Source organism: Rhincodon typus, chromosome 8 (genome assembly GCF_021869965.1).
Source record: "Rhincodon typus isolate 14 chromosome 8, sRhiTyp1.1, whole genome shotgun sequence".
Taxonomy (NCBI): Eukaryota; Metazoa; Chordata; class Chondrichthyes; order Orectolobiformes; family Rhincodontidae; genus Rhincodon; species Rhincodon typus.
The window spans coordinates 69,599,014-69,616,931 of record NC_063339.1 but is presented as its reverse complement, the minus strand read 5'-3'; the positions used below and the strand labels follow the sequence as shown (position 1 = coordinate 69,616,931).

At 38.3% G+C, this 17,918-nt stretch overlaps 1 protein-coding gene across 1 annotated transcript in view; it reads right to left on the bottom strand.

Annotated features, from left to right (window-relative positions):
* pcnx1 (pecanex 1) overlaps nt 1–17,918 on the bottom strand; it is a 235,804-nt gene that overhangs the window by 73,372 nt on the left and 144,514 nt on the right. The window contains exons 11-13 of the mRNA XM_048600454.1: nt 15,282–15,392; nt 12,514–12,605; nt 9,259–9,368 (exon numbers count right to left, since the gene is read on the bottom strand). Of these exons, the coding sequence (XP_048456411.1) occupies nt 9,259–9,368; nt 12,514–12,605; nt 15,282–15,392 (313 nt within the window). The remainder of the gene's footprint in view (nt 1–9,258; nt 9,369–12,513; nt 12,606–15,281; nt 15,393–17,918) is intronic.

The following is a 17,918-nucleotide window of genomic DNA, read 5'->3' as shown; positions in this document are numbered from 1 at the left end:
GGACCTGAAACGTCAACTCTGTTTTTTCCTTCACAGATGCTGCCAGACCTGCTGAGCTTCTTCAGCAACTTTGTTTTTGTTCCTGATTTACAGCATCCATAGTTCTTTTGGTTTTTATTTCAAACATTAAGGTTGGTGAATTGAAGTGGTTGGTGGGAGCCAATTGTTAAACACTCTGATTCCAACATTCTTCTGGTTAACAACAGACTGCTGGGGCGATAATTGTCGAGATGGGATTTGTCCTGCTTCTTGTGGGCAGGACACGTGGCAATTTCACACTTCATAATCTTATGGAAGTAATCATTATGCCTGATTTTATTTATTTCATCTGATTCTCTCAGTTTCATGAATACTTTACGTCTCCCTAAGTCATCAAAAACTTCATTTTAAAAAAAGTTAAGCTCAGCTAGATTTTTACAAACATGTTTAACTTTCTTGCTGTGCACTGTGGCTAACTATGCATTATTAGATAGCTGAACGATATAAACGGTAAGGAACTTCATTTTACACTTCTTGTAATTCTGAATTTTCGTTGCTTCTAAGTAATATTCTTTCCTCCCAAGGTACTTGGTCCTTATAGTTTCAGGGGCAACGGTCACCCTCGAAAACGTCAGCAAAGTATTCAATCATGGGGCCATTACTTCCATATATTTACCCATGTCAGCAAAGATGCACTTCTGGTGGAGGCTATCACCTGATGGAACCCAAAGTGATTCCTCCCGTTTGGTGATTACAAGGAAAAAGATCCTGAAATGTTATCTCGATCTTCTCTTCACTAATAACCTGATGAGTGTTTCCAGCAATTTTGTTTTTATTTCCAAATCATAGTCATCTGTTTTCCCACTAAAATTAGTGAAAGAAATTATATTCTGCATCTGTTTACCTGTTTAGATCAGCCCAAAACTGACTGTCAGTGATGGATACGAACAAACAGTGAACAGATGTGCATGGTATTTCTCCATTCAAGTCTTAAATAGAGTTGTGTTGAAATAAATTAATCCACCATTAAAACAGCTGAGAGGACTATCACAAGAATGTGACAAATATTCATGAGTATATATTATGGAGAGTATTTACAGAGCTTTTACAGAGCTATAATTTTATTTATAAGTGTAAAATGCAGAATACCACATCAGTTTTAAACACACCCAGCTGCATCTATGGAGAAAGAACTCCAGCTCTGACAGCATGGTGTTGACCTACAAGAGTCACTAACTTTGTTACTCTCGCCTTAAATGGTGAGTATTTCTAACAGCTTATGTTGTTTGTCTGGAATTTCATTTGCATATTTTGCCTTTTAGTGGTAGATGTTGAGCTTGTGGGTTGGGGGGTTGTGGCAGGATTGCAGATGGAGTTTATTCAGCCCCTGAAACCTGTTCCTCCACCCAATTAGACTACACCTTACCATACAACTTTTAACCAAGTGACAGTGAAGAAATGGCAATAGAGTTCTAAGTGTGGTGGTGACTGTTTAAAGGGGAGTTTCTGGTGTTGGTGTTGGTGTTTCCCACGTAACTGCTGCCTTTGTTCGTGTAGGTTTTACAGGTCGTAGGTTTGGAAGGTGCTAAGAAGCTACAGTGAGTTGCTGCATGCACCTTGTAGAGGGTACACACTGCTCCAGTATGTTGTCAGTGATGAAGGAAGTGAATGTTGAAGATATAAGGCAGGATAGCAACCAAGTGGGATCCTTTGTTCTGCTTTTTCGACGTTGTTGGCACTACACCAACCCAGGCAAGTGGAATATTCCATCACATTTGGGTCTTGAGGATTTTGGAAAGGCTTTGAGGATTCAGGAAGGCAGTTACTTGCCACAGAATCCCTGAATGATAAATGATTTTATTGTCACAAGTATTTGACAGTGGGAAAAACAGTAAAACATAGTGAAAAGCTGCTGTCGTTGTTGTCACAATCCAGTACCACTTTGAAGAGTTTTTAAGAATAAGAAACAAAATGGGAAGATATAGCTGAAAGAGAATCCATCCATCCTGAGCCAGGTCAACATCAACAACCCTTGCAGCACCATCCCTCCACCACCACCTTGCCGTCAACCAGACCCAACCAACATTGAAGATGCCATTCTTCAGGCTCCATCTTTCGCCACTGGACTGATTCTTATCTGGCACTGCCTCACCACCACCTGTGCCAGACCCACAAACATCAAAGTTGCATCTCTCCCACTGGGAGAGTGGATGTTATCAATTCTTATACTGTTGTGCTAATGACATTCTCAAAGAAAAGGACGTGTCAGCAATGACCAATTCTTCACAAATCTATTCTGACTTGAATCAGCTTATACATTTCCAAGTCAGTCTGTCTGTCTTGACGATGATCAATTTAGCAATTATCCTACAACTGATGCTAAAACTAAATTTGTTTTTCTCAGCATTTTCTATATTTACACAATGCCTAATTCTTATGCATTTCAGTCCAATTACTTTTCTCTTTATTTTTTCATGGGATGTGGGCATCACTGACATGGCTAGCATTAGTTACCAACCACTACTTGCCCTTTAGCTAAATGGTTTGCTCGGCCATTGACTTATGAGTCAGCCACATTGAGCGGAGTCACATGGAGGCCAGACCGGGTAAGAATGGCAGATTTCCTTCCCTAAAAGTATATTAGTGAAACAGATGGGTTTTTTTAAAAAATAATCAATCAATCAATGATAGTTTCATCATCACCATTACTGAAGCTAGCTTTCAATTTTATAATTTAAATTCAATTACTAAAAAAATTCGATCAGTCATTGTGGTGAGATTTGAATCCATGTCTCCACAGCATTAGTTTAAGCCTCTTATCACAACATCACTGTTTCTCTTCTGAATGGAGTGGATTGTAAATTATCTATTGAAGAAGTAAATTCAGTATGCAGAGTAGTTTCTTTTGCTCATTTTACTCATGCACTACTTGATTCTCAAAAAATCATGAGGCGTCATGAAAGTTCCTAAGGCAAATATATGATTTTTTTTTATGTAAGCAAGCAATCTGCTTATCTGTAAGGCAAGTGAAGTGTTGCTGCCCTAATTTGCATTCACAGATTTATTTGGAGCTAGAATTTTTCATTTCTTCTGGGACTTATTAATACAAAATTGTGGTACAACACTATACCTGGTAAATCAGAAACCTATGGAATTTGTTGTAGGATGGCACACAATTCAATCTATATGTGCCTATCTTTGCTCACTTGACAAAACAGCTCCTTTAATGCTTTCAATTTTCCGCAGCCACAAACTTACATCTTTCATCTTTTTAGCTTCTATCCTATCTCAGCTTATGCCCTCCTGACCACGAAACCATTGTGTTACTTTAGTCCTATTTCCATTAAAATGCCGATCGGTCAACTTTCCCTCCTGGTCTCCATGTCGACCGTTAAACTTTTCTCTCACGTGGGTGTTGTGCCTCTATCCCTCACATCTGCATCATCTTCTTAAAAAATGCAAACAAGTGACCTACTCTGTTCTTGCACACTTCTGTCTCACCTCCAAACACATTTTTCTCCAAAGTCCTGAAACAGGTAGGCACCTCGCAAATCCATTCTTATCTTTTCCAGAACACCATGTTTGACTCCTGAACAGGGACCAAACTTTTGGTACAACACCACCAAAATGGTTTTTACCGGTCATAAAGGGCATCATAAATGACTGTGACAAAGGGAAACTCATCCTTCTTAGCTTCCCCGTATCTTTTGATACTGCTGACTGAACTAGCCTTCTGCAACACTTCTTCACTTCAGTCTAGCTGGGTGGGGCAACTGGGGCTGCTCACGCAGTTCCATTCTTAACTATCTAATTGAAGGAAGCAAAACACTTGGAATAACTTCTCCTCCTGCTCTCTTACTGTTACCTCTGGTATCATCCAGCAACTACCCATTTTTCCCTCTTATTTCTCAAGTACATGCTGCTCCTCAGTGACACATCTGAAAGCACAATTTTGTTTTTCGCCATTGGCTCTCTGAATCCCTGCACTGTTACTAAATTATCAGAGTGCTCATCGAACTTCTAGTATTAGATGAGCAGAAGTTTTTTCCAATTTAAAAAAATCAGGACGTCATCGGTTTGGTCCTTGGTCCAAACTCAATTTGCTAGTTACCAAATCCACCCTTCTCCCTGGAAAAGGTTTGGAAGTAAGACAGTGTTTTGCATCATGGTCAGATGTACTCCACAGATGAGCTTCTGACCTCATATCAGTGAATATTTTCATCTGACTTTACCATAGTCTCAATTCACCCGCTGCCGAAACCTTAACGGGCACACGTCACCTCTAGATTCAACTATTTTAATGCACCCTGGTCTCCAATGTTTTACCTTCCACAAATTTAATTTTCCAAAATTTAGTTGCCCATGTCAGTGGACAGTAAATTCCATTCTCCGATTACCCCTGGACTCTCAAATTAATGGTCAAGCAACATACTGATTTTCTAATTAACATCCATCTAATGCTGCGTCTAATGCTTTCACTGTGTCAGTCCACAACACTTCAAGATATCAGTGCTCTGCTAGTTCTGACCTTTTGTGCTCCACTACTGCTTACCGTGTGTGCCAGTTCCCAAGCTTTCGAATAACCTCGCCACTCCCTTTGCCTCTTTAACTCACTTTCTTCACACCAACCTCTTCGAGCGAGCTTTTGATCATCTGACCTAATATCTCCTTATGTAGCTCAACATCATATTTCATTTTATAATGTTCCTGTGAAGTGTCTTGGAATGCTTCTTTGAGGATGCTAAATAAATATAAGTTTTTACTGTTGTTGTTACACCACGTCATATCTGCAGGTGACCCCGTGAAACCTCCTCAGCTACATAAATGGCAGTACATCTGAGATGTATCCATATAAAGCCACACTGACATTGCAGCTACGCTGTCCACGTTAACACTGAAACAGCAAAGTACTGAAACACCTTAAAAACTGCCCAATAAAGATATGATTTATGCTGCAGTTACACTAAGTTACAGCATTATTATACTATACTAGTAACAGCAATGTGTGTTGAACTGAGGAACAAGGAACTGAAAGCCTGCATACAAGGCTGCTTTGAAGTGATGGAACAGAAATATTAAACCATTGAAATAGGAGTTTATGAAATGCCTGTGTTAAATTCGTCTTCTCTTCAAACTCTCTCTCCATCTGATCAACAAAGAATTAATCACTGCTAATTCTATCCTAACCTGTATAAACTTGAACAAGTGTCTCCTTATGCAGGGTCTCTTAAATGTTCTATCTGAACAATTCAGAACACCTTATCCGTTACTTTTATATCATCTTTCTAAAAGGAAGTGCATAAATAACAGCACATATTGCTCCAAAAGTAGTAAAACTATGGTGGGGCTACATTTGCTAATTATTTCTGTATTCTGTATAGCAAGATACAAAAATCAACTGTGCTTTATGTTTAATGATGTTTCTTAAACCAAATCAAAAACACAAATTGTTGGTTCTGAAGGTCATTGGACTCAAAACTTTAACTCTGCTTTCAGTCCACAGATGCTACCAGACTTGCTGAATTTCTCCAGCAATTTCTGTTTGTTTCAGATTTTTAACATCCGCAGTTCTTTGTTTTAACTTCTTATACAATATTTCTTATTCCTTAATTTCAATAACTGATCACTTAAAATGTACATAATTTCCCTCTTCCTTCTTACACATCTTTTGATTCTCTACACTGAATTCCAGTGATTACACAGTCATCTATCTACCTACCTTGCTTATCTGTCTACTTCTCTGGTCTATTGTGCAATTAGATTGAGAATTAGGACCCTAGGACCCTCACAGTGCATGGGTCCTAGGTAGCAATCTTTATATATGATTAGATTTTATATTCAGTTTGAATAAGCAAAGAATGAGTCCAAGAGTAGCATTTTAAACTTAAATAAAGGCAATTGTGAAAGCAGAGATAGTCAAAATACACTGGCAAATTAGTTTAAGGGGCGTCTCTATAGGGATAGAGCAGAAGACACTTAAGGGGGTATTTTACAACATAGATTAGATACATTCAGCGAGGAAGAAAAATTCCAAGTAGAGAAGCCACCATCCGTGGTCAAATAAAAAGTTAAAGATAGTATCAAATTTAGGGAGAAAAAATTGTACAAAGGTCAGAAAACTGGACAGAATATAAAAAAAGGAAGTATAATGTGAGTAAATGTGAAGTTATCCACTCTGGTAGCAAAACAGCAATTCATTGGGAATGGATGTGGTGCAGCCAGACCTGGGAATCCTTGTCCACCAGCTATTGAAAGTAAACATGCAGAAGTAGCAGGTAGTGAAAAAGGCAATTGGTATTGTGATGATGCTATGGCTTCAAGAGGTTATTTTGTCTTGGTTTCTTTTAACAGTGAAAAAGTGTGGATGAGAGATACTGAGCTGGCTAGTAAAGACTACTTGAATAAACAGCTTGTGAGGCCTTGAGTTTTTTTTTAAACTAACAGCCTGAATGGGTGTGGCCAGCTCTCTCAGATCAGGACTTCTGGATTTCCATAGAATCATAGAACCTCTACAGTGTGGAAACAGGCCATTCAGCCCAACACGTCCACACTGCCCCTCCGAAGAGGATCCCATCCAGGCCCTTCCCCCTATCCTTTAGGTCTATCCACCTAATTTACACACCCCTGGATACTACGGACTATTTAGCACGGCAAATCGACCTAACTTGCGCATCTTTGGACTGTGGGAGGAAACCGGAGCACCCAGCGGAAACCCACGCAGACACGGGGAGAACGTGCAAACTCCACACAGACAGTCAAACCTGGGTCCCTGGCGCTGTGAGGAAGCAGTGCTAACCACTGAGCCACCTCAGTAGCATCAGAAGCTATTGGGGATTCAACAGAATTCGAGGCTTCAGTGGATATCTCCGAGCTGCTACTCTCTCAATATTTTCTTGTTTTTTCCTCTTGGGTTGGAGAATTGCATGTGAGAATCTGTATCTGAACTTTTCTTTTTGCCAAAGGTATGTTTATGGGATGTTAGTATATTGGAACAGTTAATGAATAATAGATACGGTAGGTAATTAAGTTTTGCAATAGAGTTGTTATTCTGAATTCGTCTTTCTTTTGTGTGTATTTTAACTATAGTGTTTGAATAACTTGTGATTTTGCTTAATTCTGGTCGTATTGACCTGGAACATGGTACTTCCCATTTGCCATTAAAATAAGAAAAAGTTTGGGTCTAGGCTACCTTCCTAAAATAGCTTGAGCGTGTCTGGTCCATAAGAGTATATTGGCCCTCATAGCAAGAACATTTGAGTACAGATAGAGAGATGTCTTGCGATAATTAATTGTACACGGCCTTGGTGACACCTCACCTGGAATACTGTGCGCAGTTTTGGATTCCTTACGTAAGGAACGATGTCCTAGCTGTGAAGGGAGTGCAATAACAGTTTACCAAACTGATTCCTGAGATAGCAGGAATGACATATGAAGAGACACTAGATCAGTTAGGACTGTATTCACTAGAGTTTAGAAGAATAAGGAGGGAATCTCACAGGAACATATACAATTCAACAGGACTAGACAAAGTAAATGCTGGAAGTACAGAAATGTTCCCAATGATCATAATGTATTTATTTTAAGCTTCAGCAAAGGTTTCAAAACCACTCCTGCTTGAATCTCAGCCTGCACCAACAGTTCTGCACCCACAATCAATGGTAGTCCAAACACAAAATCTACGTCCGGTTTGCGTGAATGTTTTATTGCTAATTTACCTCAAAAAAACTGGAAGAGTACAACAGCCAGATAACTGATCCTGTGTCACACCACATGGACTAATAAAAACAGTGCCACAATGGTGGCAATGTATTGTTGAGGCCACGTGCAATTATACATTATGTCAAGAATAAAATTCAAGATTGATTATTCATCATGTATGGAACAAAACAATCAGTTAAACATATACTTGTCAAATGGGGGAAGCAAACCACAGGTTTATCATCAACACTGCTGACCTACCAAGCATGTCTGCTTTTTCAATTGGATTTTAAGTTTTACAGCTTAATTAATACTTCTTTACAAATTTTCCACTCAAATATCGCCTCAAAGGCTTTTTCTCCTGAAATGAGTCTTTAAATTCATTCTCATTCAGGGCTGTATAATTATGTACCACATTATCTCGCTTGGTATGCGAGAGGTAGTAGGATCGATGCCGAGCGGCACGGTGGGTCAGTGGTTAGCACTGCTGCCTCACAGTGCCAGGGACCCGGATTCGATTCCAGCCTCGAGCGACGTTGGTGGCGTTGGTACATTCTCCCCGCATCTGCATGGGTTTCTTCCGGGTGCTCCAGTTTCCTCTCTCAGTCCAAAGATGTGCAGGTTAGGTGGATTGGCCATGCTAAATTGCCCATAGTGTTCAGGGATGCATGGTGGGTCGGTGTGGACTTGTTGGGCCGAAGGGCCTGTTTCCACACTGTAGGGGTTCTATGGATCTCAAAATTAGAAAGAATATCTTATAACTGAATATCTGGTTTTGATACATCCACTGTCACCCAGATTCCATTCTTGCACACAACTACATCATGGAAATTTGCATGATAACACTAATTAAAAATTATAATTCCAGCTTCAACTTTAGAAGAGACACATTTACTAGTAGACTTGATGCAAAAAAATCCCAATTTATGGCTGCAAGCAGCACATCTGAAGAAAGGTAACTGTGCTTCAATTTAGACTGATTCTTCAAATGATAATCTTTCTTGTAAAATAATCCTAAGTAGAATAAACCAATACATTTGAGTTCATAAGAATGAGATGAAATGACTGAAACATTCTGAAAGAGTTTGGTAGGTAGATGTTGAGAAGCTGATTCTCTGGCTGGAGAATCTAGAACTCAGGGGACATAGGATGAGAGTTTAGCTATTTTGGTCTGAGATTAAAAGAAATGAAGACCTTCAAGGGGTTATCAATCTTTGTCAGTCTTTACCCCAAAGTCTATGAATGTTCTTTTTTGAGTATGTCAGAGGCGGAGTTTGGTAGAATTTTAGACTTTTAAGGGAATCAACAACGAGGAGCAGGCAAGCAGGTTCAGCTCAGGTCAAAACAGAGTCATAATCTTTAATAGCAGAGCAGACTCGAGAGAACACATGCTCATTCCTGACCCTATTCTTAGGTTATAACCTGATGTATTAACTTTGTTTCTCCCTTTACAGATGCTGCCTGACCTGCTTAGTATTCCCAGAATTTTTTCTTTATCTTACACATTTATCTGATCCTTTGGATTTGTTCAGCTATTATAAAGACTTATGATGAGATGCTTCTTGAACTGGGACAACTTACATCAGTACACAGGGGTCACTGCTTTGTCTGCTCAGATGATAGCAGACTGCAACCAGGAGGCCACAAAAGACAGAGAAAAGAACTGGAACATGTTGTGCATCCCAGGAATCCTGAAAGGCAGCAGTAAAAACATTATTTGTTTTTAGTATGATACTTACTATTTTTTTTGTCATTTTCTGTTGCAGCACATTAAGTTAATGGTGCTTTGATCAAAATATGGAATTGGTTTGTAACATGAAGTTAAATGGGCAAGATCCACTAATAAAAAGGATAAGATAGTTACCTTAAGGTAGATCTTATTAAAGAGATATGCATTCAAAATAAAGCTAACATAATCAGATGGATAAAGTTCATTAAAAAAAAAACAAACCAGTGCAATAAAACATTGAACACGAGTTAATTGTTTCTCTTACAGTCAATCATTGAAGAATCTGGTTCTGTGAAAGGTATATCAAGCTAAACAATTTGTTTTAAACTGAGTCATTGAGATGATGAACAGAAGGAAATTACTGCATGCACTTAAAAAAAAACTCTTCAAAGAAACTGTTCACTAAAATTGAAGGCACAGAACTGGAGGCAATCTTGTGGCAAAAAAAACAGACAATCTGACATTGATGAGCAGTGTGAAGTATTTCTTCATAGGGGCCCCAGGTCTCCACGCTGTGGACAAATGAGTACAATTTTTAAAAAGGAAGGCATATCCAATTTTGCATATGATATAAAGCTGGCAAGTATATCGAGCTGTAAAAATGACAGCAAAAGTTGCTCATGGCTATCAAAAGATTAAGCCAGTGGACATTATGATTATACATTCAGTTTAACATAACAAGCATGAAATAGCACACTTTAGTCGTAAAAAGCAGCACGGGAATAGTGCTTGCTGAGGAAATACTAGAAATAGATTAAGAAGGAATTTAAAGGTTCTGACTAAGTAATCTATTAAAAACTGGCATGCTGGTGCAAAGGCCAATTAAAAGGACTAACTGCACACCAGGTTTCATCACAACAGGAATAGAATAACAAAAAAAACTACTGCAAATTTCTTATCACTCAGACCTCACTCATAGCACCGTGCTCAGATTTTTTGCATTACACCTCAGGAAGGATACAGTGGCCTTTGAAAAGGCATTAATTCAGCAATAATTCACCGCAGTGACATTAGGGATGAAGGAATTTAGCTATAATTAATGACTTTGGTGGTGTTCCCTTCAGGTGGGGAAATTGAATGATTCAAGCCTTTTAAATATCAAATGGTTTGTAACAGAGTAAAACAGGAATGACAGATAATAATATTTGGGAACTTCAGGAACAAGAGAACTTATTCTTAAAAATTACATGAAAAATACATCTGTAAAGCTATTTGACCCATGTGAACTGATGCTTCCAAAATGAGCCTCTAGCATTGAACTGATTCCAGGTTTTCATCTCCACTACTCCATTTGGAAGTTTATCTGCCTTCAGGAAAGGCAGCAATTGCATTTTGGTTATGTATTTTGTGGTCAACAAGGTGAAGAATTTTAACGCTGAGGAAGGAAACATTTTCCATTTTAGGAAATCAGTGTTAACAAATTAGGTTTTGTAGCTAGAAATATTTCCTCTACATGAAATAAATGCAAATGATGGAGATGTTCATTCCATCCAACTGATCCTTCAGTAAAAAAACTCAAATTTCTCCCTATTTCTGCCAGTCAGTCAATCCTCTATCTAGGCCAATACTTTGCCCCTAACACCATAGGCTCTTATATTATTTACCAGTTTCCTGTGCTGCACCTTGTCAAATGTCCTCTTGAAATCGAAACTGATTATGTCCACTGGCTTTCCTTTATCTAAGTTGCATGTTGTCTCCTCAAATAATTCTAACAGGTTTGTCAAGCACGACTTCCCTCGAAGAAGCCATGCCTACTCAGCCTTATTTTACCAAGCACTTGCAAGTGCTCTGCAATCTCATACTTAATAACGGACTCCAGAACTTTACCAATGACCAAGATCAGGCTAACCAGCCTATAATTTTCTGCCTTTTGCCTCCCCCACTACTTCTCAAACAGGGGTGTTACATTAGTCATTTTCCAGTCCTCTGGGACCCTCCTTGACTTCAGTGATTCCTCAAAGACAACTACCAATGCCTCCACAATCTCCTCAGCTGTCTGGGGTGTTGTTCATCCGGTCTGGGTGATTTATCTACCGTCAGACCTTTCAGCTTCCCTGGCACCTTCTCCTATCAGGCCTTCAACTGGCAAGCAAGACACCATTGCATGCATTAAATTGCTCCCTATATATCAGGAAAGGACTGACAAGCTGACTATCTTCTCTCTTGAAAAAAGACAACTAGGAGACAATCTAACAGAAATCCAATTTAAAATTATGAAAGGTTTTGATAGAATAGATATGGAAGGAATGTTGCCTCTTGCGGAGGAGAAGAGCATAACGAGACGCCCTCTGTCTAGGATGATCACCAATAAATCCAAATTGGAATTCGAAAGAAACTTCTTCATCCGAAGATAGGTTAGAAGGTGGAATTTGCTACCGCAACAAGTGTTTGGACCAAATATAAAGATGCACTTACAGGAATCACAGAAAAACATGAGGGAGAAAGAAATTGATGGTTACAATGGCAGATTTCAATGACAAAATTTGGGAGGAGGCTTAATATGAGGATAAATACCAGCATGGACTAGCCAGACCAAATGGCCTGTTTCTGTATAAATGAGTTGTCAATGAGTTTGGACAATTTCAAATCAACCAAATAACCTCACAATACGAAAGTGTTATTTATTTGACAATGATTGAGAATTTCACTCAAAGAACAAGAAATAGCTAGTTGAAGAAAGTTTCAGAGGGCTGCTCCTGAGGTTAATAGTTAACTTTAAGCCCTTGAAACCATACAAAGAAAGATAATAAGGCTATTTTCCAGTGTTAGAGAACTGAGTGAGGCAGATTCGTCTTTTGGATACTTTAGAGAAGCCAAATGTATTGTGGAGCCATTGAGCAGAAAGAGGAAGAAATTTAAAGTTTTTACTGAAGGATCAGTTGGATGTAATGAAAGACTATCATCTGTACTTATTTCATCGTAGAGGAAACATTCCTACCTGTAAAACCTAATTTGTTAACATGGATTTTCCAAAGTGGAAAACATTCTCTTCTCCAGTGCTAAAATCCTTCAACTTGATGACCACAAAATTCACAAACAAAATACAATGGCTGCAGTTAAAGATTACCCTTGTGGCACAAACAGTAATATTAAGTAGAAGCACTTACCCTAAGGGCACCATAGCAAAGTCCGTACAACAAAGCTACTGCCAAGATACTACGAATGAAACTGTAAAGTGCTGCAAGGAGGTTTGTGGTAGCTGGAAAATGCAATTTTAAGAGATGGCTGGATATTTTTCTGAAATCAAATTTTTGGTCTGAAAATTAAGCTAGTTATTGTGTTTAGAACTCACATAAACTTTGCTTAAGCATGAGACAATGAAGACATAACAATAAAACAGAATACACTCAAAGTTCTGCTTAAGTATTTAGTTTTCAGGTTTCTCATCGGCAAGAAACAGTTGTACTCAAGAATTATTAATATATCCATGCATTTTCCAATATTTTTCCAAACTTTTTACCCTTTCATAAAACAAATGCTTTCATTGACTTCAGTGCATTTAAGAACCCAATTGGTAATATTCTTGCATCGGAGTTAAAACATTGTGGGTTCAAGTAGCCTGGCACTCAATTACACTGCTGCACAAGATGTCAGTGATGCTATCCTTCAGACTTTCAGTTAAACCAAGTCAATGTCTATTAATTCATAGAATCACTGAATCCCTACAGTGTGGAAGCAGGCCATCTGGCCCATCGAGTCTACATAGACCCTCCAAAGAGAGTGTCCCACCCAGACCCACATCCCCTACCCCCAGCCTTGAAACGTTGCATTTCCCATAGCTAATCCCCGTAACCTGCACATCCCTGGACACTATGGGCAGTTTAGCATGGCCAACCACCTAACTTACACATCTTTGGACTGTGGGAGGAAACGGAGCACCTGGAGAAACCCACGCAGACACGGGGAAGATATGCAAACTCCACACAGACCGTTGCCTGAAGGTGGAATCGAACTCGGGTCCTTGGCATTGTGAGGAAGCAGTGCTAAACACTGACCCACCATGCCGCCTTCGAAGGCTGCAAAAGCTTCCGTTGTATTATTCTGTTGTATTATTTTCTGACCAAAATATATTCCTCAACCAACACCACCCTAAATATATCAAACGATCGTCTACCTTCTTACTCAATGTCAAAGTGAATAACTCGACCAGATTTTGTTAGAATTTGGAAATTAATAGAACTATTTTAAATTTGCAAGGGATGAGATCAAATTCCCATCAGCATCATGACTGTATAGCAATGTGAAAGTCCCCATGCAGACTTTGTTCAAGTTGTCCCTTTAAATCTAACAGGTATGCATGTCCATGTCCATGCAAAAGATGTAAATGGTTTGAAAACTTAAATATATCGTGTGCACATTCCAAAAAAATTTGAGAGTGTATTGGATGACATGTGGGAGATGGAATGTGATTGCTTCCACAGACTATGTCTAGAACAAAGGGACACAGAAAATACGTTGAAGAAATTTATGACAGAAAGAGGCTGAAATGCTTGTGGACTACTCTACCAGAACTGCTGACTGAAGTACAGAAAATTGCAATATTTAAGAATAAGTAGCTGAAGAAGGGGATATAGAAAAATAGGAGTAAGATTGTGTGCAGAAGATAAACACCAAACTGGGCAACTTGAACTGCCTGTTTCTGTTGTGCTTTATACTTAAATCTATCTGGGAATTCGCGTGCAACATGGACTTCTCAAAATTAATTTGTTGCCTGTGAATTATTCTGAAAGACCCCGAGTGTTGAAAAGTTGAGGCATCCATGTAAGTAGAATTTCTTTTCATATGAAATGAATATATTTTAAAACAAGCTCTGGACTGTTGTGTGTATGGTGGTACAATACTAAACTAAGCTGCCATTTGTGAGGGGCACAAATTGTTACACTCAATGTGTTATGTTGAGGTATTAAGTTTAGAAGGTGATGCATGCAGATGGAGGCAACAATAATCCACAATGATGGTACAACTCTTCTGGTCTCTGGATCTTTTAAGATAGGGCGTACTGTCTAAAATGCATCAGGGCATCTTGCTGATCTCCATGGGAATTGCCCTGGAAGTTTGAACTTGCAACAGGAAATTCCCCCTGCTCCCCCGGACTCTCATCAAAAGTCTCAGATTCTCAACTTCAAACAGTTTTGAAAATCCTAGTCTAACTACTTGGCAACTACACAACTGATCTCCGAGTCATTCACAATGCCCACCAACCCTGAACTCTGCCACTACACTCCGAACTGAAACAACTGCACTCCCAAACCACTTTACCCACTCTAACCACTTACTTCATCCATTACTGCCCATTCACTCATTTATTAACATCCACACTGGACATTTAGACTTAAAACCTGCAGCCAATGCCTCAAAATTGGGGTGTGGCTTCCCTCCCCTTCCCCCAAACGTTAAGTCACTACAATGGAACACTAGTTGTATTCTTCTGAACAAACAAAAATGTGGAGCTGCTCAGAAGTGAGTGGCACGTGAGTGGGGACACAACAGCAATCCACTGGTGACTGTAGCTTCATGGAAGATTTCAGTGAACATGACCTCCCCTTGTTTAAAACAAAGCAAACTTCATCAAGAGCATCAATACAATGAACTACAGAAAATACTGGCATTTCCACATGGGGGATGTTTAATTTGGGTCTTTGAATGTACTGCAGATGGAGACTGAAGGGGAAGCAAGGCCTCATAATGCAAAAAGATTGTGATATGGTTATAAGGCCATTTGTCAATCTGAGTAGAATTTATGTAATGACAAGGAAAATATAAACGATATATGCTGATTACTCAATAGTTTATTTTGAAGACACTGAAGCATGATGATACCAGCATGACAGACATCTGGCATACTAAAATATCCTTCAAACATCAGAATACTCACCATTTCCACCAAACACGTGGATATCAAATTGCTCACAAAGGTACATCACAAATGTATTCACTTGTGGAAGCAACCCAATGAAGAATATGACTGGGAAACACAATGTAAATGCTGTAAAATGAAAAGAAAAAGCAATAAGCGTTGTGGTCATGGTTAAAATTAAACTGAAATTAGACAATAAGTTTGAGAGCTATACATATTCCATATACCAGCAATGAAGTCAGAAAGGAAAGAGGATCATAACAGTCTTTATATTAGAAGTTTAGCAAAATTAGCAAACTTTATAATGATCAGTTAAAGGTGCCCAGACATTTTAATCTTTGAAACAATAATCTTCAGGTATCAGTACTGACCATCCAAATACTGTGCAAATGAAGCTATACAGATAACAAAAGTACTCCAAACACTTTACTGGTATCATGATTGGCACTGAATAGTTTATAACGTTATCACCAAAAGAGTAGTAGAATTATTGAAACATGTATGGTATAAAATAGATTATACAAGCTCAAGTCTTATCGTAGCATTTTATCTCCACGTGTCACCTAATCTCATTCTTGACCTGGTTTCTCTGTCACCTTCAATGTTCTTTTAAACAGCCATCATTTCTTTACTAAAAACAAATTAGATGACGATTCAATAAGCATTTGTGGGTAAGAATCTATATTCTAATCAGAAACTATGTAATGCTATGTCTTCTAATCTTCACTTGCTTCCTCTTTGTTGTCTTATATTTGTAGCCTCTTGCTGTCTTCTCATTAAAGTTCAAAACAACGGCTACTACATACATTATCTTAACCCTTCATAATCTTGTAAGTGCCCATCAGGTCACCTTTGACTTTCTCAGTACCAAGTTAAAACAAAGGCTCCAACTTTCAAAACTCTCCTTGTAACAGTAATTCCTCAACCTGAGAATCCTTCAAGAGATTTAATTCTATACTTCTTTCACTGTCAGTAACTTTCCTATATTGCAGTGACCTAAGTAATACATCAACTTCGACTATACTCTACTATGTCGAATTAGTTCAATATCATCCTTTTGATTTTGTATTATGCATTTTGATATAAAAACAAAAGATATATTTGCTTGATGTTATTTTCTATGTTTGCCTCTTTTAAAAACTTACGCAACTGCACAAGATTCCTCTGCTTCTTTATTTCACTTAAAAACTGATCCTTAAAAGTGCACTTCTTCTGCTTTATTTCACATTTTTAAACATTCGACTGCATCTGCAAACTATATTCCCACCCTGGCAGTATATGTCCCCTTGAAATACTGACCACTGTTTAAGATAATTTATCTTACTAAACCTATCCTACCCCCTTTTCCCACCTACCAAATGGGTTTCACCAGCAAATTTCAACGGAATTCCTCAAATTCCCAATGCATTTTTTTTGTCAAGTAAAAATGGTCGAGAAAGTAGAATGAATGTGGATGAAGTAAGGAACTGCTACTATGTCAGGAGTTTCTTAATGATAAGTCATTGCAACCCAAACGTTCATTTTATCTTCGTACTGAAAGCAGAGCCCATTGAAATGTATTGCTCAGTCTCAACGTGCCTCAGGAGAAAGCAAGCGATTATCTCAACTCCAATAACTGGTTCAGATAGATGCAATGACAGTGCAAGATCAGTTGTTGGGGTGATTTTTTTTAAACTCAGGCTTCTTTCAAATAGAATTTACAGAAAACTTACTTAGCAAGTTAAACTTCCTGGAATTACGCATAAGTAAATCCTGAACAATCTCCATCAAAAACATATAACACTGGATTTACTCACTGTTGCTTTTGTTTAAAGTACTTACATCTGCTATCCTTGCAATGGTGCCTAAGAATCGCAGCTACAAAGCAGCAACCTCAGTCTACATTGTTCCTGTAAACCAGCAGTTTTCTCATTAGAATATATGGGGAATTAATCTGTGTCTGAGTAAATGATCCTTTTCAAGAATAACATCTACTAACTGATGAGTTCTATACTGATAGAAAAAGTCAAAGAAATTAATATAACTAGGTTGGTAATTCAGATCAGTTTCTATAGTTGCAATGAAAGTTTGGAACTAATCAATTACATTGCTATAGATCTGCCTACCTACTTAATAAATGCTTAGTTTGCGCTTAAGCAATTCCACAAACTTTATTTGCTTAACTATATATGCTTTCATTCTACCAATATCACACTGCTTTTACACTTGGTAAGGGGGCAGTGTGCTCATTAAGAGAGAAATAAACTGAGAACAGAGACAACATTTGGGTGTAAATGTGAGAATTAATGTCTGCATTTATTTCACTGACATCAGCGACCTTTACCTGACAACACAACAATGACATCATTTTCATGAGTCAATGATTGTGTCAGTTTGAACATGCTTATTCTATACAGTCCAATTGCAGCTGGCAGAGAAGAACTGAATTTCTCTTATTGTCTTCCCTTCTCTAATACACACACATACACACACCTGGTAAATTAAGTGGTGTCAAAGTGTTGTTTTTGGACTTGATATCACTCTTTTGAATTTGTTCAATGAGCAGAATGAAAAAAAGCAACAATTAATTCATAAAATGAAAATAATTTTGTCCAAGGTTTCCTATAAAGTTGTCACCTATTGTCTAATACAGTGCACTGTGTAAATACAAACTCT